This window comes from Camelus bactrianus, chromosome 16, assembly GCF_048773025.1.
Source record: "Camelus bactrianus isolate YW-2024 breed Bactrian camel chromosome 16, ASM4877302v1, whole genome shotgun sequence".
In the NCBI taxonomy this organism is placed as follows: Eukaryota; Metazoa; Chordata; class Mammalia; order Artiodactyla; family Camelidae; genus Camelus; species Camelus bactrianus.
Window position 1 is genome coordinate 1,091,633 of NC_133554.1, and position 26,574 is coordinate 1,118,206.

Sequence of the window (26,574 nt, forward strand, 5' to 3'; positions counted from 1 at the left end):
CTTCCGGGTCACGCGGTGCGACTCCGCAAGTCATGTGATGCCAAGATGGCGGCGCCGCGGTAGCTTATTCTCGGTTGTTGCGTCCGAGGAGCCTCGACGGTTTCTGTTCTCGGGCCGTCGGGGCCGCCACGCTTGTGTGGTCTTGCGGCGGCCCGTAGCCCCGCGTTGGGCACCCGCTCAGGCTGGGGCTGTTGCCGTCGCGGTGGGTTAGGGGGAGCGCCAGTGACCTCGCTGCAGGTGCTCTGCGCCGGCCGCGGTCGCCGGAGGAGGAGGAGAAGGGCAGCCGGCCTCCCTAGTCTTCCCGACCAGCGGAGTTCATGAGGCCTCCGAGGGCCCTGGAGGACTACAGTTCTGAGGGTCTTCGGGAATTTGAGTCCTCGGGTGTGTGACAGGCAGCTCGTACCCCCGAGGGCGCAAAGAAGACCGCAAGGAGTTTGCTTCCTCCTCCAGAGGCCTGGCTTCCCCGCGTTAGCTACATCCGCATTGTTTCCCACTTCCTCTCAATGCTCTCTCCGTATATCTGGAAATATGATCAGCGCCCCTGACGTGGTGGCCTTCACCAAAGAGGACGAGTACGAGGAGGAGCCTTACAATGAGCCGGCCCTGCCGGAGGAGTACTCCGTGCCGCTCTTTCCCTTCGCCAGCCAAGGAGCCAATCCGTGGTCCAAACTGTCCGGGGCCAAGTTCTCTCGGGACTTTATCCTTATTTCCGAGTTCTCTGAGCAGGTGGGACCCCAGCCCTTGCTGACCATCCCCAATGACACCAAAGTTTTTGGTACTTTCGATCTCAATTACTTCTCTTTGCGGATCATGTCCGTGGATTACCAGGCATCCTTCGTGGGCCATCCCCCTGGTTCTGCCTACCCCAAGCTGAACTTCGTGGAGGACTCCAAGGTCGTGCTGGGAGACTCCAAAGAGGGAGCCTTTGCCTATGTGCACCACCTCACCCTGTACGACCTGGAGGCCCGTGGCTTTGTTAGGCCCTTTTGCATGGCTTATATCTCGGCCGACCAGCACAAAATCATGCAGCAGTTCCAGGAGCTTTCTGCTGAATTTTCCAAAGCTTCAGAGTGCTTAAAAACAGGCAACAGGAAGGCATTTGCTGGGGAACTCGAGAAGAAACTGAAAGACTTGGATTACACCAGGACAGTGCTGCACATGGAAACGGAGATCCAGAAGAAAGCCAATGACAAAGGCTTTTACTCCTCTCAGGCCATCGAGAAAGCCAACGAGCTGGCCAGCGTGGAGAAGTCCATCATCGAACACCAGGACTTGCTGAAGCAGATCCGCTCATACCCTCGTCGGAAGTCCAAGGGGTCCGATTTGTGTTCCCGGGAGACAGAGTACACCCAGGACCGGCCCAGCCAGGCAGCCACTACCTCTGACCCTGAAGAGTCCGCTGACACAGACCGATACACCTGCAGACCTGCCTACACCCCGAAACTCATCAAAGCGAAGTCCACCAAGTGTTTTGACAAGAAGTTGAAAACCCTGGAGGAGCTCTGTGACACCGACTATTTCACCCAGACGCTGGCTCAGCTCAGCCACATTGAGCGCATGTTCAGAGGAGACCTGTGCTACCTCCTGACCAGCCAGATCGACAGAGCCCTCCTGAAGCAGCAGCACGTGACCAACTTTCTCTTTGAAGACTTTGCAGAGGCTGACGACAGGGCGGTAGTGAGACAGGAGAGCGCACCCGCTGAGCCTAGCCAAGATAGGCCACCTTCGAGGTCTCTGGAGAAATGCCCAATTCCCCAGGTGTTAATTAGCGTGGGCTCCTACAGGTCCAGCGTGGAGTCTGTGCTGATCAAGATGGAGCAGGAGCTTGGTGATGAGGAGTACAAGGAAGTGGAGGGAACAGAATCGGGCAGTTTTGACCCCCAGGACAACTTGGACTGCCTGGACATGGACATGAAAGGGAGCATCAGCAGCGGTGAAAGCATTGAGGTTCTGGGCACCGAGAAGGCCACCTCTGTGCTGTCCAAGTCTGACAGCCTGGGCAGCCTGACGGTGCCCTTGAGCCCGCAGGTGGTCCGGAGCAAAGCAGTCAGCCACAGAACCATCAGCGAGGACAGTATTGAAGTCCTCAGCACCTGCCCTTCTGAGGCCCTCATCCCTGATGACTTTAAGGCCAGCTACCCAAGTGCCATTAACGAGGAAGAGTCATATGCGGACGACGGCAAGGGAGCCATCCACTTCCAGGTAGGCACCAGCCCGCCAGAGCCGGGGGAGGCCGAGGAGGGCAGCGTGGAAAACACACCGCTGCAGACAGATGCCTCCTGCTGCATTGGGAAGGAGACCGGGGGTCCGCAGGTGCCCCTCTCCTCTCCAGCCCTCACGCTCTCTGACGAGGAGGGGGTCGTGAGCACCCCCCCGCAGCGCTCCAGGCAGAAGGACCAGGGCTTCCACGTGGACTTCGCCATGGAAAACTCCAACCTTTCTTCCCGAGACCACAGTTCCGAAGGCTTCCCTGCCTATGAGCTGGACCCGAGCCACCTGCTGGCCAGCCAGGACGGCAGCAAGACCAGCCTGGACGACTACTCGGACAGCACCAGCTGTGTCAGCAGCGTCGCCTCCACCAGCTCGGACAGGATGCCCTCCTCCGCTCACCCCACCGGCCCCTCTTCCGAGAGGCATAAGAAGAGGGCTGGCCAGAACGCCCTAAAGTTCATCCGCCAGTACCCCTTTGCCCACCCGGCCATCTACTCCTTACTCAGCGGGAGGACACTTGTGGTCCTGGGGGAGGAAGAGGCCATGGTCAGGAAACTCGTGACAGCATTGTCCATCTTTGTCCCCAACTATGGCTGCTGTGCCAAACCTGTGAAGCACTGGGTCTCCTCTCCGCTGCATATTTCGGATTTTCAGAAGTGGAAGCTTATTGGCCTGCAGAGGTAATTGGTTCCGGGTGGTGGGGATGGGCCCTGGCCAGGTGGAGAGGAGGCTTCCGATGGATGTCCCTCTCAGGGAGGTTCACAGATCGGTGTGAGGGACCCGGAACCAGGAGGCCTGGCTTCCAGGCGGGCCCAGCACCTACCCACTGAGTCGCTTTTGGGAAATCATTCCCAGTCCCGGGCCCACGTCCCGCTCCGTCTCTCGAGGGCTGCAGTTCCTCAGTTAATGCCAGCCCTGGTCTGTGCCCTACTGTGTCAGAATGAATTGGAAGAATTTTTTTAAATCACGGCTGCCCGAGGTCTGCTGGCCTCCTGGTGGGTGAATCGCTGGTCAGCAGCCATTTGCCGAACTCCTCAGGGTAATCCCTGATCCTCCAGGAGACCTGGTCTAGAGGGTGTTGTTGGGGGCTGCTTCCTGAGGCTGGACACTCTAGCCTCCTTCCCTCGCCGAATGAACTCTGTCTGCCTGCCTCCAACGTGCCGGGCGCAGTACGGGGTATGGTCCTGAGCCGCCACACTGGTCAGTGGCAGGCTGAGGTGATTGTGCTGTCCTGAGCACAACTCCCTCTGCCTCCACAGTGACCCACGGGGTAGGCTAGGGACCGTTCTCTACCTCACGAATGAGGTTCGGAAGGTAAGGGGCTGGACCAAGGCCAGAGCAGGAAGGCAGAAGAGCAGGGAGGGGTTTGGGGCTCAGGGAGGCTGGATGGGTCTGACATGGGCGTGAGCCAGTACAGGAGGGAGGGCGGGTGTTCCGGGCAGAGCAGACAGGCCCTCGATTTTGCGGCCCTGTGGAAAGCTTGGCATGGCTGCAAGGGAGTCACCGGGAAGCCACAGTTAGGGCCTCAGAGGCCAGCAGGAGGCGAGTTGTTGGGGCCTCGTGGGTCTTCCCGGGCTCTCCCCTTGGTCGTGGGGGGTGAGGAGGGTCTGAATGTGGTGATGGGCAGAGAGTGGCCACTGGGCTGGGCTTCCCTCCTGGGCTCCTGCCTCCTGACGTGTGTGTGTGTGTGTGTGTTTCAGAGCCGTGTCCCCCGCTGGCACCGGTGCCCTGCATGCCCTGAGCCGCTACAGCCGCTACACGAGCGTTCTGGACCTGGACAGGAAGACGCTGCGCTGCCCCCTGTACAGAGGCACCCTGGTGCCGCGGCTGGCGGACCGCCGCACCCACATCCGGCGGGGCAGCACCTACTACATGCATGTGCAGAGCGTGCTTGCCCAGCTGTGCGCCAAGGCCTTCCTCTACACCTTCTGCCACCACCTGCACCTGCCCACCCGTGGCCGGGAGGCAGAGGCAGCAGCCGCCAGCCGCCAGGCCAGCTTCCTGCAGCTGAGCCTGGGCCTGGTGAACGAAGACGTCAAGGTGGTCCAGTACCTGGCCGAGCTGCTGAGGCTGCACTACACACAGGAGCACCCCGGGGCCATTCAGCCCACGCTCAGGTTTGACTACGTCCCCAGCTTTCTGTACAAGATCTGAGGTTGGTCCCGGCCACTATGACCAAGACCTGTGATTCAGAGTCTGGGGAGGAGTGGCATGACCAGCGGGGTCCTCTCAGCCGTGTGGACTTCAGGCAGCAGCAGGGAGGAAACCAAGAGGGCAGCCCTGGGTCACAGGTGGCTCCGGGGGTTGTGGGGGCTGGCCCCCGGAGGTGCCTGGAAGGATGGTGACAGTCTCTGCCCCCCGGAGAGGAGCAGCCTGGGGTAGGTGGGGGCTCCCGGCTGCCCAGGGACGGGGAGCCAGGGCAGGATGCCTCGATGGTGCACTGTGGTACAAGAAGGCGGGGCCGCCTGGGAGGACTGCGTGGGCCACCGGCCACTCCTCTGAGCACTCGGGACACAGCTATTCACTGAAAGATTTCGTGGAACAGCCATCGCCTCGTTCAGACCCCAGTGGCGCCCTCTGCTCAGCGTCACAGAGCAACCATCCCCGGGGGCCCTGAGCGAGTGAGGTGCAGGGAGAAAGTGCAGCCGGGCCCCACGGCCACAGGGAGAGCGCAGAGCCCTGTCCCGTTCTTGCTTTCTCACCAAGCACCCTTGGCTGGGCCTTGGAAGTCGCTCCAAGTCGCTTGGGGTCAGCAGGAGTGACCAGAGTCCCCATTTGTCAGAACTGCTCTCGGGGTGGGGAGCCAGGGGCCATGAGATGTCCCCCCATGAGAGCTAGGAGGAGCTGGCAGGCTCCCAGCCCTTCCCCCAGCTTTTGTGGCCAGAGTCTTTACACCTTAGTCTCGGAGAGGGTCCGTAGACGTGCTGGAGCCCAGCAGGGGTCACCCGAGTCCTCACCCACAGCAAACCTTTGCAACCACTTCACTACCTCGAGGGCTCTCATGGGTATGGCGGCAGCTGGATTCTGGTCGGCCTGCTGGGCTGGGATTTTCTCCGGGAAGGCTGCATGTGGCCAATTTCGTGATCTGCCTTGGGGAGGCCATGCCAGCCTGGGGTGCACGCAGCTCACAGGAGCTCCCTTGGCCCCCACTGAGTCCACCTCCCCCTCTGAAGGAGCTGCTCCCCAGTTCACCCACCAGGACCCCCCCACGTCCCCTTCACAGTGACGCTGGTGTGCAGATGGACGGTTTCTTGCAATCTGGGAAACTCCGTACTTTTTTTTCTTAAGCTGTTTTTCTCTAGGGAGAATGCTTAGTACTCCTGCTTTTTAATTTGTTCCCCCAAATTGTGATAAAACAGACCTGAACCAGCCACAGTGGTTGCTCCCAAGCACGTGTGCACGTCTGCGGGGCCTGGGTCCACGTCAGTGGGGTCCTGCCGTCTGCTCTGTGGCACAGCACAGCGTCCGGAGGGCGCAGAGAGCCCTGGCGCGCTGGGAAGCTTTGCGTTGTGCCACCCGTGCAGCCCTTCCCTGCCTGGGCTTCTGGTCGGGGTCCCCATTCCCGTCGGAGGGTGTGACCGAGCCTGGTCTGTGGCAGTGCTGCTGCTTCTGTCTCCTTGGCGTCGCATGTTTGTCTGCAGAGGCATTTCCAGGGACATGCTGGCAGCTTCTGAACGGGCAGTGTGCGCCGGCGTGAAGGCTGCCCTCCTCTGTCACCCACCGTCCAGTTCAGATGCTGCTCTGCTTTCTAAGTAGGGGGCTGATGGCTGCCTGCTTGGGCTCCAGGGGCACGAGCTTGTGACATCTTATCTCGGAGGGAAGAGCGGCCCTTGGGGCCAAAAGCCCAGATGGAAGTGATCACTGGGCTGCCAGCCCGGACTCTGCAGGTGACACCTCTCACCTGGGAAGTTGGAAAAGGCTGAGAGTCAGGCACACGTCCACTCTGAGGACTTTGTGCGGAAGCTTCGCCTCGGATGGTCAGGAGGCCCCAAGGACGCTGGGGTGAGAGCAGAACAGACTGCCATGGGGTGGCCACAGAGGGCACTCAGGAGCCTCTCTGAGAGCTGTTCCTTCACTGAGTCGAGTTGGCCTCACTGACTAGCGGTTGAATTCCCGCATGGAAATTTTGGTCAAAACCTTAACTTTGCAGTGTGGCAGTTTTGAAGGACTGCTTGATACCCCACGTGCGTCTCCTCAAAGGGGTCCTGAAGGAGGACCAGCCCTGGGCCCACTGGGCAGACAGCCGCCTGGCCCTGCCGCTTTGAGGGCGGGGCCCACCAGAAGACCCCGGCGCGTCTGCTGCCCAGGTGCTGGGCCGGCAGCAGGCCACTGTCCCCGGGAGTCTTCACTGCAGGTTTTCCTCACGTCACAGGCCAGCAAGCGTCTGAACACATCAAACCCTTGCAGACAGCAGAGGACCTGCACGCCTCGTTACTTCTTTCCGTCCTGAGGGTCGCGCTGAAGGCGTAGACACCCAAATTTTGAGGTTTGTTCCACTTCCTGCTCACTTCCTGCCCTCCCCCCTCTGAAAGCAGGTCCAGGTAAGGCCAGGTCAAGAAGAGCCCGCTCGGACAAGCGATTCTGCAGCAGTGATCTCCAGCTTAGAGATCAGCCAAAACCCTTCACAGCACCCGGGTCCTGGGGCCTTGCTCCCTGAGTGGAACCCGGGTTTTAGAAGCGGACTTTTCCCCGATGCACTGCACCAGCTGAAGTTACACACGGTGCACCAGGGACCAGAAATAGGCCGTGAATGGCTCTCCTGTCTTCCCCACCTAGGTTTAATTGTTTCGGACCAGTTGCTATGTTCACAGCGTCATAGACTTCACGCCTAAACAAGCAACAACCCCACTTCAGGTCCTCCGAGGGCCGGTGGCTCCTGCCCAGGCCAGGGCCCCGCAGCTCGCGCCCCTGGAGGCCGCTTAGCCTGGAGGCCGGCGCCTGCACGCGTGCCGCCCACTCCTGCCAGCACCGGGCGTGTGCCTGTCTCCCGGCCTCCTGTCGCCCCCTGGCCAGCTTCTCACGTTGCTGCTGCGCTGTCTGCACAGGTGGCGGCCCTCCTCAGCCCCCGGGGGCGCCAGTCCCCCAAGCCAGCGATCACATTTTACCTGCTATCTTCCTAGAGGCTCAAGAAAGTGCCTTGGTTCGTGCTTTGAGGCAAACCAGTGAGCTTTCTGGCTTTTCCCCAGCACTCATGGACATTGGCCACACTGGACTCTTCAAGGGAGAGATGGCACCAACAGACTGAGAAAGGAGTGGCTGATGGGGCCTCAGCACACCCAGCTTTCCCGAGCCCATCCCCCTGCGTGCCAGCCGCCTCTGGCCCTGCGGTTACGGTTGGGGTGTGGCTGTGGCGGGCGGGGGGGCTGGGAGCGCTTTGTAGTGAATTAAGCTGCTGGTTTGTGCCCGGCCTCCTGGGAGTGACTGTTTGGCTCCCGGGCTCCCACCTGGCAAGGCTCCAGCGAGGAGCAAGGCCCGCAGCGCCAGGCGCAGCTGCGCCGGACTTTGACCAGAGGAATGCCAGACAGGTGGTGTGAGGAGAGTACTTTTAAAGAAATTAATTTATTTGAGTTAAGCTATTTTTGAAACACAAAAGTCGGTTGTATTTTTTAAAGCTATCATTCTTGTAGATGTTCCGTGGTTAAAATTTGTGCATATTACAAACGGTCGTGTTTTGCACTTCAGCTTTATGAAAAATAAATTTCTGTGGGAAGGTGACGTCTGGCTTCCCGACTACAGAGGAGGTGGGGGTGGGCACCTCGCACTGGGCAGGAAGCCCCCGGCTGACGTGCACAGAGCCCCCGGCTCGCCCACCTGTCTTGGGGTCTGGGGCAGGGGACTGCATGTGTCCCCAGGTGCGGAGAGAGGGACTCCTAGCGAGCTGGGTGGCACCTGGAATAGACTTTGTAACTTGGGATTCAGATCAAAGGCACATGGCAGAAGGGTCAGGACTTTCCTACCTCAATTGCAATGGTCGTTAATTCAGCCCCCCTTTGGGGAACAGCTGTCAACATGTGGCTTTTACAAGCTCAACTTTGTTCCTTATCTGCCGTGGCGAGTCTGGAGGAAGCCCAGGGACTCTTAAGAGCAGAGTGAGTAACATTACTGGAACCTTCCCAGTAGCTCTGCTCTGCTCTACAGTCTAGATAATTAAGGTTGAATGGCTAAATTGTATTTCATTTTTCCAGAGTAACCATATATATGTAGCAGTGAGAAAATGAGGTTCAAATTTAAACTCCCTAATAACTTAACCCAGAATTACTAACAATGAGCCTTAAATTTTGACTTGTGAAGACGGTAACGTAGCAAAGTCGAAAAAAAGCCCCTCGGAGGGCTGGAGGGAGCTGACCATCTGTGTGGCGCCCCAGAATGGCACTGGGCCCTCAGACGTCAGCTCTAGAAGTCAGGCAGGCCGGGCAGAGGAAAGAGGGAGGCAAAGCTCTCCACCTCTGCCCGGAGAGCCCCCAGGGCCCGCCGGTGCGCCTCTTCCCCCGCCAGCTTCTCCGTGAACTCCTTCAGGGTGGCCCTGCCTCCCACGGCATCCTGGATTTGCAGGGTCAGTTGTATCCCTGTGCAGGCAAGAGACAAGCCAGTCCCCGGACCCTCCTGCCCGCGTGCCCTCGGCACTCCCCCAGACCTGCTTCCTAGATGCCCCTCGCATGGGCAGGATGAGCCGCCACCCCAGACCCCACGGTTTGCAGTGACGGTTCTGGCCTGGCCCAGTGCTCGGCCTGGAGCAGGGCCGTCCTCCAGCCCAGCCGCTCGGTCCTGAGTGGGGCCCTGCATACACGACCCGGCACAGCCAGCATCCACACCCCTCCCCTTACCTTTGTGAATAAACTGGGCGACTTTTCGGAAATCTTCTTCTAAAAGTCCCCGGGACGTCAGCGCAGGGGTCCCCAGCCGCAGCCCGCTGGGCCGCAGTGCACTTTTGTCACCTACAAGAGTAACAGGCCATCTGGGCCTCAGCCACCTCACCACTGCCCACCGTGCGCCAGGGAGGGGCACTCAGTCCAAAGGCACAGCCGGTCCCACTGCAGGCAGGAGCAGGCCCACGTGGGCTGCTCTACTTCAGACAGTAAGGAAGTCACCCTCTGCCACGCAGATCCTGTTCCGTCGATGAGGCCAGCGTCTGTCCAGGTTCGAGGTGCGTTACCCGCATCTTACTTGCGACCCACTGAGAAATCCAGCCGGTTTTCCAGAGGCGGCCGCCTCACCTTCAGGTGCCCTCTCACCTCTGAGCACTTGACCTCAGCCTCCCCTCTCCACCACCCAGGGTCGGAGCCGCATGGGAGGGGGCAGCTGGGAGAGCCACGGCCCAGCTGCCGTCCACTGTGAGGTCTGCCCCAGATCATCTGATGTCTGTCCCCAGAGCCATGTCACCGTCGGCCAAGAGGAGCATGATGGAAAGGCATGGAAGAGAGGACCAAGGAGGCCCACCTGGGCACGTGTTCTTGTTGCAGGCAATGGAACAGGCTTCCAGCACCTTCTCGGCCCTGCCGCCATCCGTGCCTTTGGATCGGAGGTCCACGAGGATCAGATGGTTGTCAGAACCACCTGGAAACCGGGTTGGACATGTGGGAATACAGAATCTCCTCCAAAGAAACAGGGGTGGGGTGCAGGGGACTACACCAGATGAGGTCAGGAAGGTGACCCCCAGCACACGTCCTGGAAGGCTTCCATCACCTGCTAATGACCAGGTGCCCCAGGGCCTGAGAGTCTGAGAGGAAGGAGTAGTTCAAAAAGGGTACCTGGGGATGCGGATGGGCCGTGAGGCTGAGGGAAAGCGGCCAGCCCAGGCCGCCCACCGCCACCTGCCCACACACCAGGGGCCAGGCAGTGCCTGGGAGCCTGTCGGGTGACAGCATCACTTGGGAATGTCCCCCACTGCCTCTAAACTGATCCTCAAGGCTCCCTCCAAGGCGGCCTCAGAGCGGCAGGCAGTGGGCGTTCCACGGGGTAACCACCACGGACGTGGGGGGGCACTGCCAGCCCGCGGCGCGTTTTATCCCTCATCCCGCAAGGGTGATGGTATCTTCATAGTGATGCAGATGAGGGTGCAGAAGGTACAGGAACTTTCCAGAATGGCCAGAGGCCATCCAGGAATCTTCCGAGCACCTGACCTTCACTTTGAACTCCCGCTATCCCAGGCGTTGCCTCGGGTGACGGCTGCAACTTAAGAGGTGCACGTGGGCTGAGCCGACCTGGCTCTGGACCCACCGTGCACCCTCAGCCACGAGGCTTTGGTCAGGCAGCTCAGCGCTTGGGGACCTCAGGCGGCCATTTGCAAAATAAGACCAGTAACTCGCAAGGCTGTCGTGAGGTGAGTAAGGTCGTGCAGACAGCGCTTGGCCAGAGCCGGGCACGATGCGGGGTCTACCACCTCTGCTTCCGCCGCCCACGGCGTGGGCCCGGGAGCTCAGGAAGCGGCTGGGCCCCAGGGAGCAGCACCGGCTGCCAGGGCTGCTGCGTGGCGCCCACAGTGAGACGGAGCTTGGCCTGCGTCCCTGTGACACTAAGCCTGCTTCCCAAACCAGCATTCCCCGGGTGCTGGTTAGAGACGCACACCCTCCCCCGCACACAGGGCCACTGCTGCCAGGGAAACGCTGCCTTAACTGTGACCTGTGGTGACCCCCAGGTCGGGCCTCACCTGAGAAGCCCACCTCACTCGGGGTCGCTCAGGTCCCCGTCCAGTGTTGCACCTGACCCGAGGTGGCTGCGGACACTCCGAGGGACAGAGTTCTCCTGCCCCCGCCCCCCACCGCTGCGCTGTGACTGCTGGTGCCTGACTCGCCCTCCTCGGGGGCCCCTTTCAGAAAGCTGGCCAGTGACGGTGGTCCCACAGGTGGGGACAGAGGGCAGCCACCATCACCCTTGTCTGTGGTCCAGCCACGGAGATACTGTGCATGGAAGGGGGCCGAGGGCCTCGCTGACGCCTCTGAGGTGGTCCCGACTCCCCCGTGGCTGCAGCCACACCCTGACAGAATGGGTGAGGCTCACGCAGCCCCAGGGAGTAGGGCTGCCTCCCGGGCTGGGTCCCTGTCGTACCTGTGACCACCTTGTAGCCCAGTCCCATCAAAGTCTCGGCCAGCGCCCTGCAGTTGGCCACCAACTGGCGCTGGTAGACTCTGAATTCCGGAGTCATGGCCTGCTTCAGAGCCACGGCGACCCCTGGGAGGGAGGGGTAAGACGTCAGGACAGGGTCCAAAGGCAGCAACACTCAGTTTCATCCAGCCTCCTTGCTTCCCAGGGTCACCGAGGGGGTGGGTGACACTCCCTCCTAGGTGACGTATTTTAGCCCTGCAGTCACCCGGCTCCACCTCCAGCACGAAGTCTATGCTGGTGCAGTTACCACGGAGGAGCTGTCCCCAGGATGGACCTCACATCCTTGTTAAGCCCAGTGGGTGTGAGGGACACAGCTACCCCCTGCTGCTGCTCAGATGCCCAGTCACGCAGCGTGCGCTCCACTCATCTGCTGCCCTGTTCTGTCCCCAGGGCAGCCTGAAGGGGCACAGACGATGGAGGAGGAGGCAGAGCGTGTGCCGAGTCCCAGCACAGGAGCCCGGTCTGTGTGGAAGGGCTGGAAGGGGGCCCATCCGCTGCCCAGAGGTCCCTGCTCTGTTGTCAGGCCCTTCCTCGTGGCTTCCCAGGGCCGCTGCACGGGAGGCCTGGCCCCACCCAGTGCAGGAGCCGCCCCTCTCTGTTCCTTCTCTCCCTGGTAGCGTCTCCAAGACGGGAAGCGGGCCACGGGGCGAGCCACAGGGGAGGCCCGCTGGAGCGCGTGGGCCAGGGCTCCGGCTGGGCGGGCAACACGTTACCCGCGATGGCGTGGTTGTGGGGGCCACCCTGCAGGCCCGGGAACACCGCGGAGTTGATGAGCGGCTCCAGGTTATACTGAGTCTCTCTGCCTGTCTTGGGATCCACGCTGCGCACTCCTGGGTGAAGGGAGACGTCAGACGGCCGCCCCCGCTGTCCCCCGCCTGGGCTTCTTCCTCCCTGGACTCAGACCCAGCCGGGCCCCCCCCTCCTAGAGGCGAGGCTGGTCAGAAACGCTGCAGAGCAGACGGGGCGCCGGCTTCTGGAGGGTGGACCACCGTCCACGGACGAAAGGACAAACTTCTCCCTCCTCTGAGGCTGGAACAGACTACGCCGGGGCATGTTTCCTCAGAGGAGCGCCCAAGAGGGTAGCCTTCCCCGGGGACGCCCTCCAACTCCAAGGAGGCGGGGAAGGAGCTTCCTTTCCGAGAAGAAGATAATGCACCAGCCTCTCTGCCGTGAGCCAGGGCTTCCCCTAGGGCATCACTTAATCCTCACTTCGGCCAGCGGCCAGTGGCCAGCGGGAGGGGCGGGTACTGCTACAAGGCCCTTGCTCAGCAGGTGAGGAGACGGCACAGAGAGGCTGCGTGGCTGGCCCAGGGTCACACAGAGCATCTGGGGCGAGGCTGCCTGCCTCAGAAGCCGTAAACCAGCTAAGGAAGGGCCCCGAGAAGCCAAGCGGGCCACAGGGCCTGGGTGAGGAGACCCCGCGGGGGATGAAGAGAAATCGGTCACCAGGGGCTACTCCCTCCCTGACGCTAGGCTGCTGGGCCCTGGGGCCCTCAGCTCCGGAGCGGGACTCCCAGGGAAGGGGAGCACCACACGCGAGCTGAGCTGTTGCTGGAAGGAGAAATTCCTCACTAAGTGACACCGTGGTAGAGATCTGCACCTCAGCGTCTCACAGTCTGACTACTGTGGATCCTTCTCTAAAAACATGCTGTAGTAAGTTCCCCAGAACAACGCCATGCCGCGAGGCCGCCCGGAGCCCCCGGCCACCTGCGCACACCTTCCTGTCACCCCGTGGGGTCCTCTCCCGGGGAGGAAAGATGGCACAGGACGCCGGCACCAGCACGTTGTCCCTCCTCCTCCTCCCCCTACCCAGGGCCCGGGGGGCTGCGCTCAGGGCTTCCTTCCAGATCCCTTCCCTGAGGCCTGTTGCTGCCCCTGCCAAGGAGTTCTTGAAGGGACCCCAGCACCCCCGGGGTCCCTGGTCAGTCTCTCTGGCTCCCTCGATGGAGTGTGAGCCCCACGGAGGAGGGCCCCGCCCACACCCAGCTGCCCACCTTTCCTGTAGAAGATCATGCCGGCGCGGCAGCCCCTCAGGGTCTTGTGTGTGGTGGTGGACACCACGTGGCAGTGCTCGAAGGGGGAGGGCACCACGCCGGCCGCCACCAGCCCGCTGATGTGCGCCATGTCGGCCATGAGATACGCCCCATTGTCGTCTGCGATCTTCCGCAGCCGGGCGTAGTCCAGGTTCCGGGAATAGCAGCTGGTTCCTGAGGCGGCAGAGGTGACACGGGTGAGAGCCACTCACGGCCAGTGGCTGGCTCAAGCACAGGGCTGCCTCGGGTGGGCGCATTTGCAAGCTGGCCTGTCCCCCTCTGAGACCTCCGAGAACAGAAAGGAGGGACCCCTGCAAAACGTCTCTGTGCAAAGGCGACTCTCTGCTCTGCCCCAGCCGTTACATCCTAACTAGTCGGTTAACACGTCCAGATGCTTCTCAAGAGCAGCCTAGATCCGCTGTGGCAAACAGGACACTTGGCCTGAGACGAAAGGATGCACTTAGACCCCAGCAGCTCAGCGCCCACAGCAGAGACCAGCAGGGAGCGAGGGTGGTGTGGGGGCAGGGCCAGGTCCTCGATCTGTACGAGGCGCGGGGTCTGCTGAGTGCTGCGCGCTCCTCACCTGCGATGATCAGCTTTGGGTGGAAGAGGCGGGCGTTCTCCTCCAGCTGGTCATAGTTGATGTAGCCGGTGTCCGGGTTCACCTGCAGGACGTCATGGAGACTGTGGCCCTGGCTGCTTCCCCCAGCTGCACCAGCTGTCCTCCCGCCTGGACCCTGAGCCGCCAAGGACAGGGGGCCTCCCTCCACCTGCCCAAAGCTGCTGGCTCCCCTCGGCACAAAACCAGAGGAGACAAGCCCGATGGGGACCAGAGGGCGAGGCGGTGCACAGGTGGTGAGACAACTGGCCCAGGTGCTGGGTCCCGGGGAAGGGGCCCTGCTCCCGCCCCACTGCAGAGTAAGCCAGGGCGGATAGCACGCGGCACACGTGCGGTGCCAGGGTGCCGCCACCCCATGCCACTTCCAGTCCAGGCTCGACGAGGCAAGAAGAAACAGAATCACGGGGACCTGAAGGCACACCAACACCGAATGTGCACCTGCGTGGGCTGGATGCTGGCGTGAGCCCTGAGACCCCGTGAGTGGACACAGGGCCCCGGATACGGGCTCAAAAAACAGAAGTCAGCTATGTTTGTGCACGTAAGCAGCGAAAAGGGGAAAATGAAATTCCAACAATGTATTGCACTAGTCTCAAAACCTGCAAACTGCTGAACAAAAGATGTGCAAGACCTCTGCACAAAGCACTACTGAAAGCAATTTAAACACACCTAAAAAGTGATGTAATGAAGGCACATGTGTGTGCGCGGGACAGACAAGCTGGTGGACAGAACAGCCCAGACGCAGAAGCTCCTGTGCTAGAGGCCACCCGCTGGGGGCACAGGGCCACTGCAGGGAGGGAGGTCTTTGGGAAACAGCACTCGGCCAGGTGGCCGCCCACCTGGAAGCAAACATCACCTGGACACCAACCCCACCGCACACTCAGAAGCCCAACCCCAGTGGACCGCAGATCCACCTGCAGCGTGTGGAACACACAACCTCTCCTCCTCTCTTTTCTGGAAACACGTTTCTTAGTAAGTTCAGTTAATTGAAGTCGTGTTACAGCACACGTGCCGGGGATGTAAACAACCTAGGGGTCATCATGGGGAAATGTTAGGGGCATGGGGCCCCCGGAGAGGAGGTGTGAGAAGCCCTGCGTGCTGAAGCCCCTGCTCAGGGAGGTAGGGGGAGGGTCCAGGTTTGGGGGGCACCCTTTCCACATGGGAAAGTGCCCACAACTCAGCACAGTTAACCCAGGCTTGTGTGCAAGGCTGCAGGGGCCGGGACACCGTCTGGACAGGCTGCAGGGCTGTCTGGCATTTGGTTTGGGGCTTTGTTTGCAGGCCGTGAACTGGTCTGAACTTGGCAAAGAAACTGGTGACTTTATGACAAATCAGCAGCTGGGGGCGTGCACGGGGCTGAGCACGCACAGGTCCTAGGTTCAATCCCAGCCTCCTTGCTAATCAAGCAAGAAAGTAAACCTGGTTACCACTCCCTAAAAAACGGGGTAAGTTAAAATTTAAAAAAGAGATTAAAAAAAGAAAATCAACAGCTGACCCACTGTAAAAAAAAAAAAAATGGATGTAGTTCTGTAAGTTTTTAAAAAGACGTAATCACCCCCCAAACCTGCTACTCCCTCCCTCCACATTTTGCTTTGTAAACTTGCGGGATTTTTTTTTAAAGGTTTTAGTTTTTGATCTTGAAAATTCAGCAATAAGGGGGGAGGGTACAGCTCAGGGGTAGAGCATGTAGTCAGCATGCGCGAGGTCCTGGGCGCCCTCCCCAGGCCCTCCATTAAGTAAATAAATAAACCTAATTACCTCCCCCCTCAAAAATAAAACAAAACTTTTTTTAAAAAAGGAAAAGAAAAATTCAGCAATGAAACAGCTCCTGGAAGGATTCCCAGGCATCTGTAACAAACTGTGGAGGGCCTGGGGTGGGGGCCGGGGGAGGGCACAGAAGGTTCGAGGTGCTGTTTCTCCCCAGACAGAGGAAATGCCTGGCCCTGGTGGGCCGGCTGCCAGAGGGTGAGGGTCCCTCGGGCAGCACAGGGGCCGGGCGGGGACACAGCCAGGTGGGCAGAGGAGGGGCCGCGGCAGCTGCGGCTGGAGGCCAGTCAGGTCTGTGTCCTCCTCCCCGACCAGCAAGGCTGGTGCCCACTGTGCCCCCGTGCGTCTCCCCACGCCTCAGCTCGGCCCCTGGCGCTCCGTCCCCGGCGTGCCCCGAACGCCTGAGGGGACCCCAGGGCAGGGAACTGACCAGCAGTGAAGGGGCCCCTGAGGTGCCCCGGGAGCCACACTGCTTATCCCTGGGGCCCAGCCAGCCCTGCAGGCCCCTGAGGAAGGGGCCCTTGAGCCACAGAGAGATGCTCTCACCTTGTAGGGCATAGACTCGAAAAAGATGGACGTGGCGGAGATCTTCTTCTTGTCCGTCATGAACCCGTGGGTCAGGTGGCCCCCGTCGGGCAGGTCCAGGCCCATGATGCGGCCGTGGGGCTCTACCAGCGCGGTGTACACGGCGAAGTTCGCGGGGGAGCCTGGAGCGGGCGGAGCGGAGGCAGCGCCGTCACTCCCGCCCATGGGGCAGCAGCAGGACTGGGGCGGCCAGGGCAGGCCCGGCCGGAGGGGACATTCAGAGACGGGGGCTGCCGGGGGGGTGCGCACGTGCAGCTGAGGCAATGGGGCAAGACCCTGGGCCCCCGGGGCTGAGCTCACAGTCATTTACGGGGCGTCCTCCTCAGGACTCCGTGCGGTGGCCGCCGGCCGCGGGAGGCGGCGGGAAGGCGCTGCCGGGCCCGCCTTACCTGAGTAGGGCTGGACGTTGACGCCCCAGCACCGGGGGTCCAGCCCATAGAGCTGCAGCGCTCGCTTCTGACAGAGGACCTCCAGCTCGTCGATGAACTCAGTCCCGCCGTAGTACCTGCGGGAAGGCGGGGAGCTGGCCCACCGCGGCCCAGGCTCTGTGCTCAGGGCAGAGGCCGCAAGCTTCGGGGGGGCCAAGGAGCGCGGGCCAGACCGCGCACCTGGTCCCACGGGACACCCTGTCAGTGCCCAGCAGCCACGCCTCCCGTCTGGAACGACGTCCTGACACGTGTTCCCAGGACGGACCTGAGGATGCCGTCACTGTGCGGCAGGCCAGTCACAGCTCTGACCCCTTGTCCAGGCGCCCAGGGGAGTCAACCCACAGGAGAGGGCGGAACGGTGTTTGCCAGGGGCTGGGGGTGGTGGTGGGGTTACTGGGATTTTTTTTAGCATTTCTCATAAAATTGAATTTTTTGTTTAATAGTTATATACCTAAATTTACCACATTTTAAAAAATTATTAGTATTCTAATAGTCATAGCATCCTGATCCAGAAGAAGTTTTTAACACTTAGGCCTTGTGGCCACGAAACGCTTTAAACGTTTTTACCCTATATACATTTTTTGATTATAGTTAAAAAAAAAACACGTAACAGAAAACTTGCCATCTTAACCATTTGAAGCTCAGCAGTGCTACAGCGACAGGTACAGTCACGTCGTTGTGTGAAAGTCTCCAGAGCTTTTTCATCTTGCAAAACGGAAACTCTGTGCCACCAAACTCCTCACCACTCCCCGCCACTCTCTTTTCTGCTCGGACAACTCCAGGTACCTCATTTAAGAGGAATCACATAGTCTTTGTCTTCTGGGGACGGGCTGATTTCGTTTAGCACAATGTCCTCAAGGCTGACCTATGTCGGAGCGTGTTCAGGATTTCCTTCCTTTTTAAGGCTACAGGACGTTCTGCTGATGGACAGACCACATTTTGTTTATCTATTCACCACCACGGACATGTGGCTGCTGTGAGTAACACTGCAATGAGCATGGGTGTGCAAATATGCGTTTGAGGTCTGGCTTTCAACTCTACTGGATAGACAACCTGGAAGTGGGATTGCGGGATCATACGGTCATTCTATTTTAAGTTTTTGAGGGACCATGCAGCCCACAGGGGCTGCACCAGTTTTCATTCCCACCAGCAGTGCACAGGGTTCCAGTTTCTCCCCATCCCCACCCACACGGGTCCTTTTCTGTTTTCTCATCATCCTAGCGGGCGTGAGGTGCTGTCTCATTGTGAGTCTGATCTGCTTTTCCCTGATGGTCAGTGATGAAAGTCTTTTGTGTGCTGCTGGCCGGAGTTGCATTCAGTGGGGACAGAGCTCTGTCTCTGCAAGATGAGAGAGCTCTGGACATGGAGGGCAGTGAAACTCACACAGATCATGAGTCTGCTTAATGCCGTGGAACTCGGCACTTAGAATGGGACCTGTTGTGTTAAGCAGATTTTACCGCAATAAAGAAGCGAGGGGCATGAGAGGTCTTCACCCACAACTCATCCAACGCCAGGTGTGTGGGGTTTTCCTCACACCAGCCAGTTCTGACAGTCCCTGCCGTCCTGCCGCTCACTCCAACTCTGACCGAGCTCCGCGGAGTCAGTGCCAGACCCGCAGGTGAGGGGCTCAGCCCCATGGGGGCCCTCCCTCAGAGGCCAGTCCGTGAGTACCAGGTCCCCGGGTGACCCGCCCTTCCGTGTGACAGGCTCGGGGGGCCCAGGACACCCCTCTCGGGTTGGTACCCTCTGGAACGGCTCACAGCACTCGGGGAGGTGGGGGGTGCTTTACTTGCTAATGCTGGTTAATCATAAAGGACACAACTCAGACCAGTGCAAGAGATGCTCTGGGCAGAGAGGATGGGGGGCTGGGAGCTTCCACGCCCTCCCTGGGCACCGCCCTCCCTGCACCCCGATGTGTTCACCGAACCCCACTGCTTAGGTTTTTATGGAGGTTTTGTTGTGAGGTGTGATTGATAAAATCACCGGCCAGTGTGACTAACTCAGCCTCCAGCCCTGTCATTCGGCCACCAGCCTCCACCCTGAAGCCACCAAGGGTCACCACTGAACACATACTCAGGTTTGGACGAAAGGGCTCATTACGAGCCAAGATGCTCGAGGGATTTGGAAGCTGTGTCTGGAACGGGACAAAGACCAACCCCCTCCTACGATTGACAATACCCAGGGGCTCCACTGAGTTGCACGATTTACTTGAGTGGACTGAACAGCGTGGACATGAAACCTTAATACGACTGTGATAAAAAAAATAAAAACGAGAACTTTGTTTTTCAGTTTGTATCCGGCAGTCACCGAGGCTAGATCAGTAATTCTTTCAAACTCTGACCACTAGTAACATCCCCAAAGGTAAACTGCCCATTACTGAGAAAATACAAAAGTGGGAATGGGTACATCACCCTTAAAAACTCTTTTAACGTGAACAAAGGAGTTAATTATCTACGCACTCATTTAAGGTTTTAACGACAGTCTTATTTGGTTCAGGGAGGTAAGTGAAAACCACAGAACAGGTCTCGTAGCCGGAAGTTCCCTTCTGCCTCGTGTCCTCGGCTGCACGGCCCCCTCGGCTGTCCCGTGACCCCCCACTCTACCCCGCCGCGGGCCTGTGAGTGACATTCTGTTCTGGGCAAGGGATTCGGAAGCCTGGTTCCGGCCTGGGATCCAAGCCACACTCCTCAGGTCGACCTCACCTACAACGAGCAAGTGCCCCTCACTTGTGTCACTGTCACGGGAACAGAGCCAGGGTTGGGGGTGCCGCTGGTGGTTCCGGCGCCCTCAGCCTCTGCACCTCACCTCTCCAGGTGCACCAAAGCATTTCCTACAAGATCAGCTAGAAATGCCCCCACCCTGGGAATCGGAGGAGAGCGCGTGGGAGAGCCGGGGGCCTGGCCGGTTCCCAGAGCGCCTGTGGGTTCGGCCCCTCGCTTTGCCGCGTCAGAGGACACCACCTACCTCTGGCCGGGGTACCCCTCCGAGTACTTGTTATTTAAGCAAGAACCCAGGGCCTCCAGGACAGCTCGGCTGGCGAAGTTCTCCGAGGCGATCAGCTCCAGCCCGACCCGCTGCCGGTGACTCTCCTTCCTGATGATGTCGTAGACCTGGCGAGGGGGAGACCGGCGCTGAGCACCTGCATGCTTTACTTCAACGCTTTGCTCCGACGGAGGCAGTCACCGAGGACGGAGACGAGACACTCAGAGGCGCCCATCCTGCCCCTCGGAGGGAAGCGCCACCCAGACGACCAGACCAAGACGGCCCCACAGCCCCGAAGCGGGGTGGGGTGGGGGTCTTCCTTGAGATTTCAGCCTCTGGTAAGGAACTGACAGAAGAAAGTGAATTACGGGAAACAAAGTGACTGGCGGGAAGACACTCTTTAAACCACGTGTCTCACCAAGCTTGAAAACTGCAGCCCGTCCTGGTATTTTCATGCCTACGTTTCACCAGGTTTTCCCTCCGTGAACCTCGCTCCTTGCTCCTCTTCCTTAAAATAAAAGACGGACAGACAAGCCCACAGAGACAGGAGGCAGCCCAGTGGCTGCCCAGGGCTAGCAGTCTGGGGGATGGATGGGGGTGACTGCTAGTGGGTTTGAGGTTTCTTTTCAGAGGGATGAAGAATGTTCTAAAAGTGACTGCGCACACTGCAAACCACCGAGCCACGTGTTTTAAGATGAGTGTCCTGTGTGGTAAGTGCACTCACTTACCTCACATACAAAGCTGCTACAAAAACACATTAATAAAAGATGCTTCTAGACATACTCCTCTGACCTGTGAGGAAGGGTCAAACCTCAGCGCCCAAGCCCTCCCCCTTTCCTCCGGAGACGACCCACAGCCCCACCTCCTCGTCGCTGTCCTTCAGGGGCTGTGCCAGCATCTTGCTGTGCGAGGACCACAGGTCGGCATCCCAGGGGGCCCCGTTGACTGGAGTCGCCATCGTGCTGCTCTGAAGGTGCCTAAAAACGGGAAACTTCCAACATTAAACTCAGTCAAAGCTCATTGCATCGCCACCCACTGGTCCCTGCGTTGCTGAAGTACAGACACGTGTTAGCCATGCGCTCAGACCCGCTCGGAGGCCGCAAGGACACAGAGCCACCTGTGAACCGCCGGGTCCCTGCCGAGCGTGAGGCCCGGCCCAGCCCCCAGGCAGCCTGGCATCCCCCTTCCCAGCTGAACTCCTGGCTGCGGCCCCCACTAAGCCAGGTTCCCTGAAGGCAAGGACTGAGGGCAACTTCCCTCAGTGCCCGGCACGGCCACACAGGAAGCATCTTAGCTGAGCACTATGGACTCAGACCCCCACCCGCGCTCTACAGACCCAGCGTCTGGGCGGCCAGGGCGGCAGGTACAGCACGTGCTGGCCGGAGCCCCAGCCCGCCACCAGGACCACAGGGCAGATGCGCAAGCCTGAACCTGTCATCACTAAAGTACAGCGGACTGGAAGAGCGTGTTTAGCATACGTTCCTCCGAAGAACGAGAATGTGTGCCCAGTGGTGTTTCTGCTAATGTGAAAGCTTCAGTTTTGCTGAAGCTGACTCCTTCAGTCGACCGTCGGCAGCTTTTCACAGCTTTTTGCATTGGCTGAGTTTTCATTTCAAGCTCATTCCCCGGACAACGACTTACAAGGCCGTTCCCGGCGGTGGGACTGGGAACCCCGAGTGGGCCACTGGCCCGATCCCACCTTCCTGAGGCTTCCGGGGAGACAGACGAGCGAGAAACAGGGCAAGTGCCCTGACAGAGGATGGGTAACCAAGGAAGGTGCACGAAGACAAGAGCTGTGGGCAGGGCTCACTCTGGACGCCCAGCAGAGAAAGGGCCGGTCTTGGCGAGGGAGCCCGCCTCCCTGCAGCACTGGAGATAAGGAGCATGTGTACCGGTCTCCGCTCCTAAAAATGTCATGACTTCCTGGGTGACGGGAGTGTCTCCTGTTCTAATGAGGCGACTCCGGGGTGCTTCACAGATGGCGGCCGTCACCAGGAGGACCAGGCTGTGACGAGAAGCTGGAATTGGCAGCCCCCTGCCCACAGCTCCTCCAGAGAGGACAGAGGGCTGGGAATGGAGTCAACGGTCCATCCTGCCTGGTCAGGGGGCCTCCATGAGACCCCAGCAGCATGGGGTGCAGGGCGTCCAGGTGGGCGAGCACGTCCACCCTGAGAGGTGACGCAGCCCAGCTCCACGGGGGCCCCCAGACCTCGCCGCGCGCACCTGTGCCCTTTATCACACCCTTAACAAACCGGGGAGCAGAAGTAAGTGCTGCCCTGAGCTCTGTGAGCTGCTCCAGACCACGCGCAGATCCGGGGACGTCGCGGGAGCCTCCTGTTTGCAGTCAAGACGGACAGACGTTGTGGGTCACCCAGTACTTGCGACTGGCATGTGAAGGAGGGGGTGGTGCTGTCTGTGGGACTGAACACCTAACCTGTGGGGTCTGTGCTAGGCCTGGTTCCGGCCAGAATTGAAGGGAACTGCAGAGCACCCAGCTGGCGTCGCAGAACTGCTGGGGGAAGGAAACCCACCCGTCTGGTGTCAGAAGTCGGGGGAGTTAATGGGAGGCACAGCGGGAAGAGGGCGGCTTTTCCCACACAGGTGCACAAATATGCCATTAAACAAAACAGCCCAACAGTCCCAAACCACAGCGGTCCTCCTTAATCTCTGGAGGAGCTAGAGAAAAGAAACTGCCAGGAATCTTTAACCAGGAAATTCCTAACTGGGGCTTTCAGAGCAGCTGTGACTTCAACACAGGCACAGCGTGATCAGAAGTACAGCAACTCCTACAAAATGCAAACCAGCAGTAAGTGCCAGGACTCAAAGGCCACCGCGCGGGGGCCACGCCCACAGCCCTTCAGAGGTGGGGAGACGTGTGAGTGGTCTGGGCGCCCTGCCCACCGCTTCCTCGAACTCAAGAACGGCCAACACACGATGGGTGGCCAACCCACAGGAAAGACACCAGAGCCTAAATAAGCTCTCTGGTCCTAGGATCTCAAAGAGAAAAGCTGCTTTTAAGTTCTGACTGCTCAAGGTTAACAGGCTTCAAAGGCGACAAGCAACACAGAGCAAGTATTTCTCAACCACCAAATAACTGAAGTTCATTTGGAACCCCCCCCCGGGACAGTCAGGTCTACAGTCATTCCACGAGAAGCACACAGGTCCACCGGGCTCTGGAAAAACAAGGCCTCTGCCTCCACCTGTGTCTCACTCGGTCCACCTGCTGCCCTTTGCCCTCACTGCAAATCCTGTCCTTTCCCTCCTGGGCAGGAGTCCCCTCTGCCAGCCGCAGGGTCACCCTGCTCTCGCTGCCACCCCGCAGAGTTTTCCACCCTGTGTCCTCAGACCAAGCCACCCTCCCACAGAATCTAATCCACAGTCAAATCCACACGCAACTTGAATCCTAAGCTTTTTTTAAATCATGGAAGAAGTTTCAATTCTTTATTCAAACATGGAGTTCAAGGTTCTTTTGTCTCGTTCCGCTTAAGTCAGTTGCATCTATTACAGACACAATCTATCTGTTAAGTCAGCCGAATCCATTACATCCTGGGGAACCTGAATTACAGTAAGACAGACAAAGATCCTCAGCCTGTGCTTAATAAGATCAAAGGGAAGCTTGTCATTTTTCGCTAATGATGTATTTAGGGAAGACATTTAGCACCTTTTCTCAGTGCCTGGAGGTTGGCTGGAAAACAGTACGCACTGAACTTCTCACCTTTTTTATGAACTATGATAAAATATACATAACATAAAATTTACCATTTTAACCATGATTAAGTTGCACAATTCAGGGGCACGAAATACACTCACGTTGGTCAACCATCCCCGCCACCCACCTCCAGAACTTCCTCGTCTTTTCATCTTCCCAAACCGAGACCCCCTCCCCAGTGAACACTCTCCACTCCCTCCTCCAGCCCCGGGGAAACAGCTATTCTAGTTTCTGCCTCTACGAATTTGACCATTTCAGGTACCTCACGTGAATGAAGTCACACAGCATTTGTCCTTCAGTGTCTAGCTTACTCGCTTGGCATAGTCTTTAAAGTTCATCGGTGTTGGAGCATGTGTCAGAACCTCCTTCCTTTTTAAGGCTGGATAACATTCCACTGCATGAACAGACCACATTGCGTCCATCCTTTGCTGACACTCGGGCTGCTCCCACCTCTTGGCTATTGGGAGGAAAGCCGCTATGAACCTGGGGGCACAGATGCCAAGTCCCTGCTTCCAGTTCTTCTGGGTGCAGACCCGGGAGTGGAATTGCTGGGCCAGACTGGAATTCTATGTTTAATTCAAAATAAGCGTTGGATGTTTCGGAGCTTTACTTCACTGCTGTTAGCCTACAATGGATTCATTCATCCCTTCAGCGAATACTCACGAGTAACTTCTCTATCCCAGGCACTGAGCTAGGACAAGACACAGGCCCTGCTCTTCGGAGAAACAGGCTATCAAAAAGTAAACGAGAAACACACGAGATAATAATACGTGGGTGGCAGGCATCTCTAGACCGGCCATGAACCGTGCCCCAGCTGAGACCTGAACAGTGGGAAGAGATGCAGGGCAAGAGCAAGCGCCAAGTGCGAAGGCCCTGAAGTGGGAAGTTTGACTCGTCCAGGGTCGGAAGTCAGGGAAAACACCGAGGCACAGGAGATGCGACGCGAGGGCCCGGGGGGGCAGGGGTGGGAGAACGGGTTCTCACCTTGAAGGCATGTGTTCCGCAAGTTTCAAACTGTGTTCCAGAAACTCTGGCCTTAGGTTATTTCTCAGTCCACCTGTTTAAGAACTAACTGAAACTAACAACTAGACACACCCACGTAGAGAAAAGGAGCGAGTTTCCTTAAGTAAGAGCAGGCAGACCTCTCACAGGCCTGGCTTAAGTAAGAGCAGGCAGACCTCTCACAGGCCCGGCTGGACCCCTCCCCTTCCCCGCGTCCCAGCAGTGAAGCCCGCTGCAGGGCCAGCCTGCGGGGTTCAGTCCCCCCTCCCCACTTCCCAGTGTGCGGCCCCAGCTGCTGACACCTCTGTTTTTTCAGTCTTCTTATAAATGGCACAGAGATGAGGACTGCTCTGAGCTGGGCGGGCGTTACACGAGGTACCAGGCGTGGAACACCAGACAGGGCCAGGCACAGGGGAGCTGCTCAGAGCTCAGCAGCTCCTATGCTGTTAGAGAAGCCTGGGGACCTTGGGGCCGTGTTTATTACCATTCAGTAACCCCAGCTGAACACCCCAGGGAGCCACAGCTCACTCATTAACACTGCTGGTGCTTCTGCTGGGCAAGTATCACTCCCGTGCGGCACCATCCTCACCCTAACCCCAGGGAAACAGATCCGCTACGTGAATTCACTTGCCAGGGTTCCCAGCCTCCCCAGGCCCCCAGATCTTCCCTGGGCCTCTGTCCACAAGTGGAGCCAGCCAGGAGCCTCCTGAGGGAACCACCGTGTGCCTGTCTCACACACATGCTGTGTCTCCTGCTTTCCAGAGGAGGTCACTGAGGCTCAGAAGCCAAGTGGCCTAGTCATAGAACCGTCGGAGTCCTTTAGTTCCGAAGCCCTTCTCCGTGACACTGTCCTAAATAAAAGCACAGTCTCCTATCTCCACTGCATGTTCCTTCAAGTAAAAAATTTTGATTCCATAAGAACCTGAACTGGTGTTTCCAGTCGGCCACCTCTGCCCGACCCAGGCACATGTTTGTGTTGGCCTCCGCTGACCAAGGGTCCTTCAGCTTCCTGGACCTCGACGCACAGGCACCGGGCCCAGAGCCCCACAGGACGGCGCCTGTCTCCGAGGGCGGGCGAGGGAGAGCGGAGGACAGGCGCAGCCCGGCCGCAGGGCGACCGCACGTGCAGCGGGCCACCTCGGCCCTCCTCTCCGAGCCTCACCTTCCTCGCCTGCGAATTGGGCTACCGGACGGCACTCGAGCCCGGCTCGGCCGTGAGGATCCTGGGGCGAGGAGGGGCGCTGCGCTGACGCCTGCAACGCTGCAAGAGGAGAGGCCGGGCGCACAGCGGCCGCTCGCAGCTGCAACCGAGGCCGAGGCGCCGCTCCCCACGCACCCGCCTGGACCCGCGGCCGCGCGCTCAGCCCAGGCGCTGGCAAGGCGCCCCGCGCTCACCTGGTCCCGCTTCTCGGAGCCGCGAGGAACGCGCAGCCCCGACGCCTCGACTCCCGCGCTGCCGCCGGCGACACTGGAGTCCGAGAGCCGCCGCCACGTGACCCGCGCGCCAGGCCCGCACCGGGGCCCGGCGCGCCCCGCCCCGGCCCATCCCCGTCCCGCCCCCGGGGCGCCCCGTCCGAGCGGTCCTCCCGACGAGCCCCGCCCCCGGAGGCGCGCGCGCGCTGCGGGCCGGACCCCGCCCAGCTCGGCCGCGCGGGGCCGCGCGCTCCTGCGCCAGGGGCCCCGGGGGGTGGCCCGCCGGGGCTGCGAGCCCGGGGCGGGGCCTTGGCCGGAGACGACGGGTTAAAGGTGAATTGTGTAGTTTACGCCTGACTTCTGCGTTGTCCCAGGACAGGTTAGCAGAGTGGTTACTTGAGAGGGACAAGCGTGGGTCCCAACTCCGACACACTTACTCTGTGCGTGTGGAATCCTGTACCAGTCACTTCACTTTTGAGTTTCATCTTTCTCATCTTTCAGTTGGAGGTAAATCTACCTGCCTGGCAGGGCTGCGGTCGTGCCTGACACACAGCAGGGCTCAATAAGCCTTCGCCATTGTTAAGAAGAATAAAACCAAGGGGCCGCAGACACAGGGAGAGAGCTGACGGAGGCGCTCTCGCGGACGGAAGCCTGGCTTTTGGGCTTCCCTGTTTGTCTCTGTGTTGTCGGATGTCTTGCTAAGTCAATTCAACCAGAGCCCACCCC

The 26,574-nt window shown here is 59.4% G+C and overlaps 2 protein-coding genes across 6 annotated transcripts in view; one reads left to right on the forward strand and one right to left on the reverse strand.

The window, feature by feature from the left end:
* Positions 1-26: 26 nt before the first annotated feature.
* On the forward strand, positions 27-7,926 carry SMCR8 (SMCR8-C9orf72 complex subunit). Its single transcript, XM_010973307.3, has 2 exons — positions 27-2,891; positions 3,912-7,926. Exons 1-2 carry the CDS (start codon positions 529-531, stop codon positions 4,363-4,365), a joined length of 2,817 nt encoding a protein of 938 aa, XP_010971609.3. The 5' UTR covers positions 27-528; the 3' UTR covers positions 4,366-7,926.
* SHMT1 (serine hydroxymethyltransferase 1) overlaps positions 7,752-26,574 on the reverse strand; it is an 80,811-nt gene continuing 61,988 nt past the window's right edge. The window contains exons 1-13 of one of the 5 annotated variants that reach the window (XM_074342009.1): positions 25,831-25,952; positions 25,598-25,696; positions 20,587-20,701; positions 19,707-19,852; positions 16,704-16,819; positions 16,276-16,436; positions 13,930-14,011; positions 13,308-13,520; positions 12,027-12,143; positions 11,257-11,379; positions 9,649-9,765; positions 9,036-9,146; positions 7,752-8,777 (exon numbers count right to left, since the gene is read on the reverse strand). In XM_074342009.1, the coding sequence (XP_074198110.1) occupies positions 8,605-8,777; positions 9,036-9,146; positions 9,649-9,765; positions 11,257-11,379; positions 12,027-12,143; positions 13,308-13,520; positions 13,930-14,011; positions 16,276-16,436; positions 16,704-16,819; positions 19,707-19,852; positions 20,587-20,682 (1,455 nt within the window). In that variant the 5' untranslated portion in view covers positions 20,683-20,701; positions 25,598-25,696; positions 25,831-25,952 and the 3' untranslated portion in view covers positions 7,752-8,604. Of the gene's footprint in view, positions 8,778-9,035; positions 9,147-9,648; positions 9,766-11,256; positions 11,380-12,026; positions 12,144-13,307; positions 13,521-13,929; positions 14,012-16,275; positions 16,437-16,703; positions 16,820-19,706; positions 19,853-20,586; positions 20,702-23,695; positions 23,891-23,916; positions 24,006-25,597; positions 25,697-25,830; positions 25,988-26,574 lie in introns of those variants that run through there. The other 4 variants (XM_074342007.1, XM_074342005.1, XM_074342008.1 and 1 more) reach the window with 4 other exon arrangements.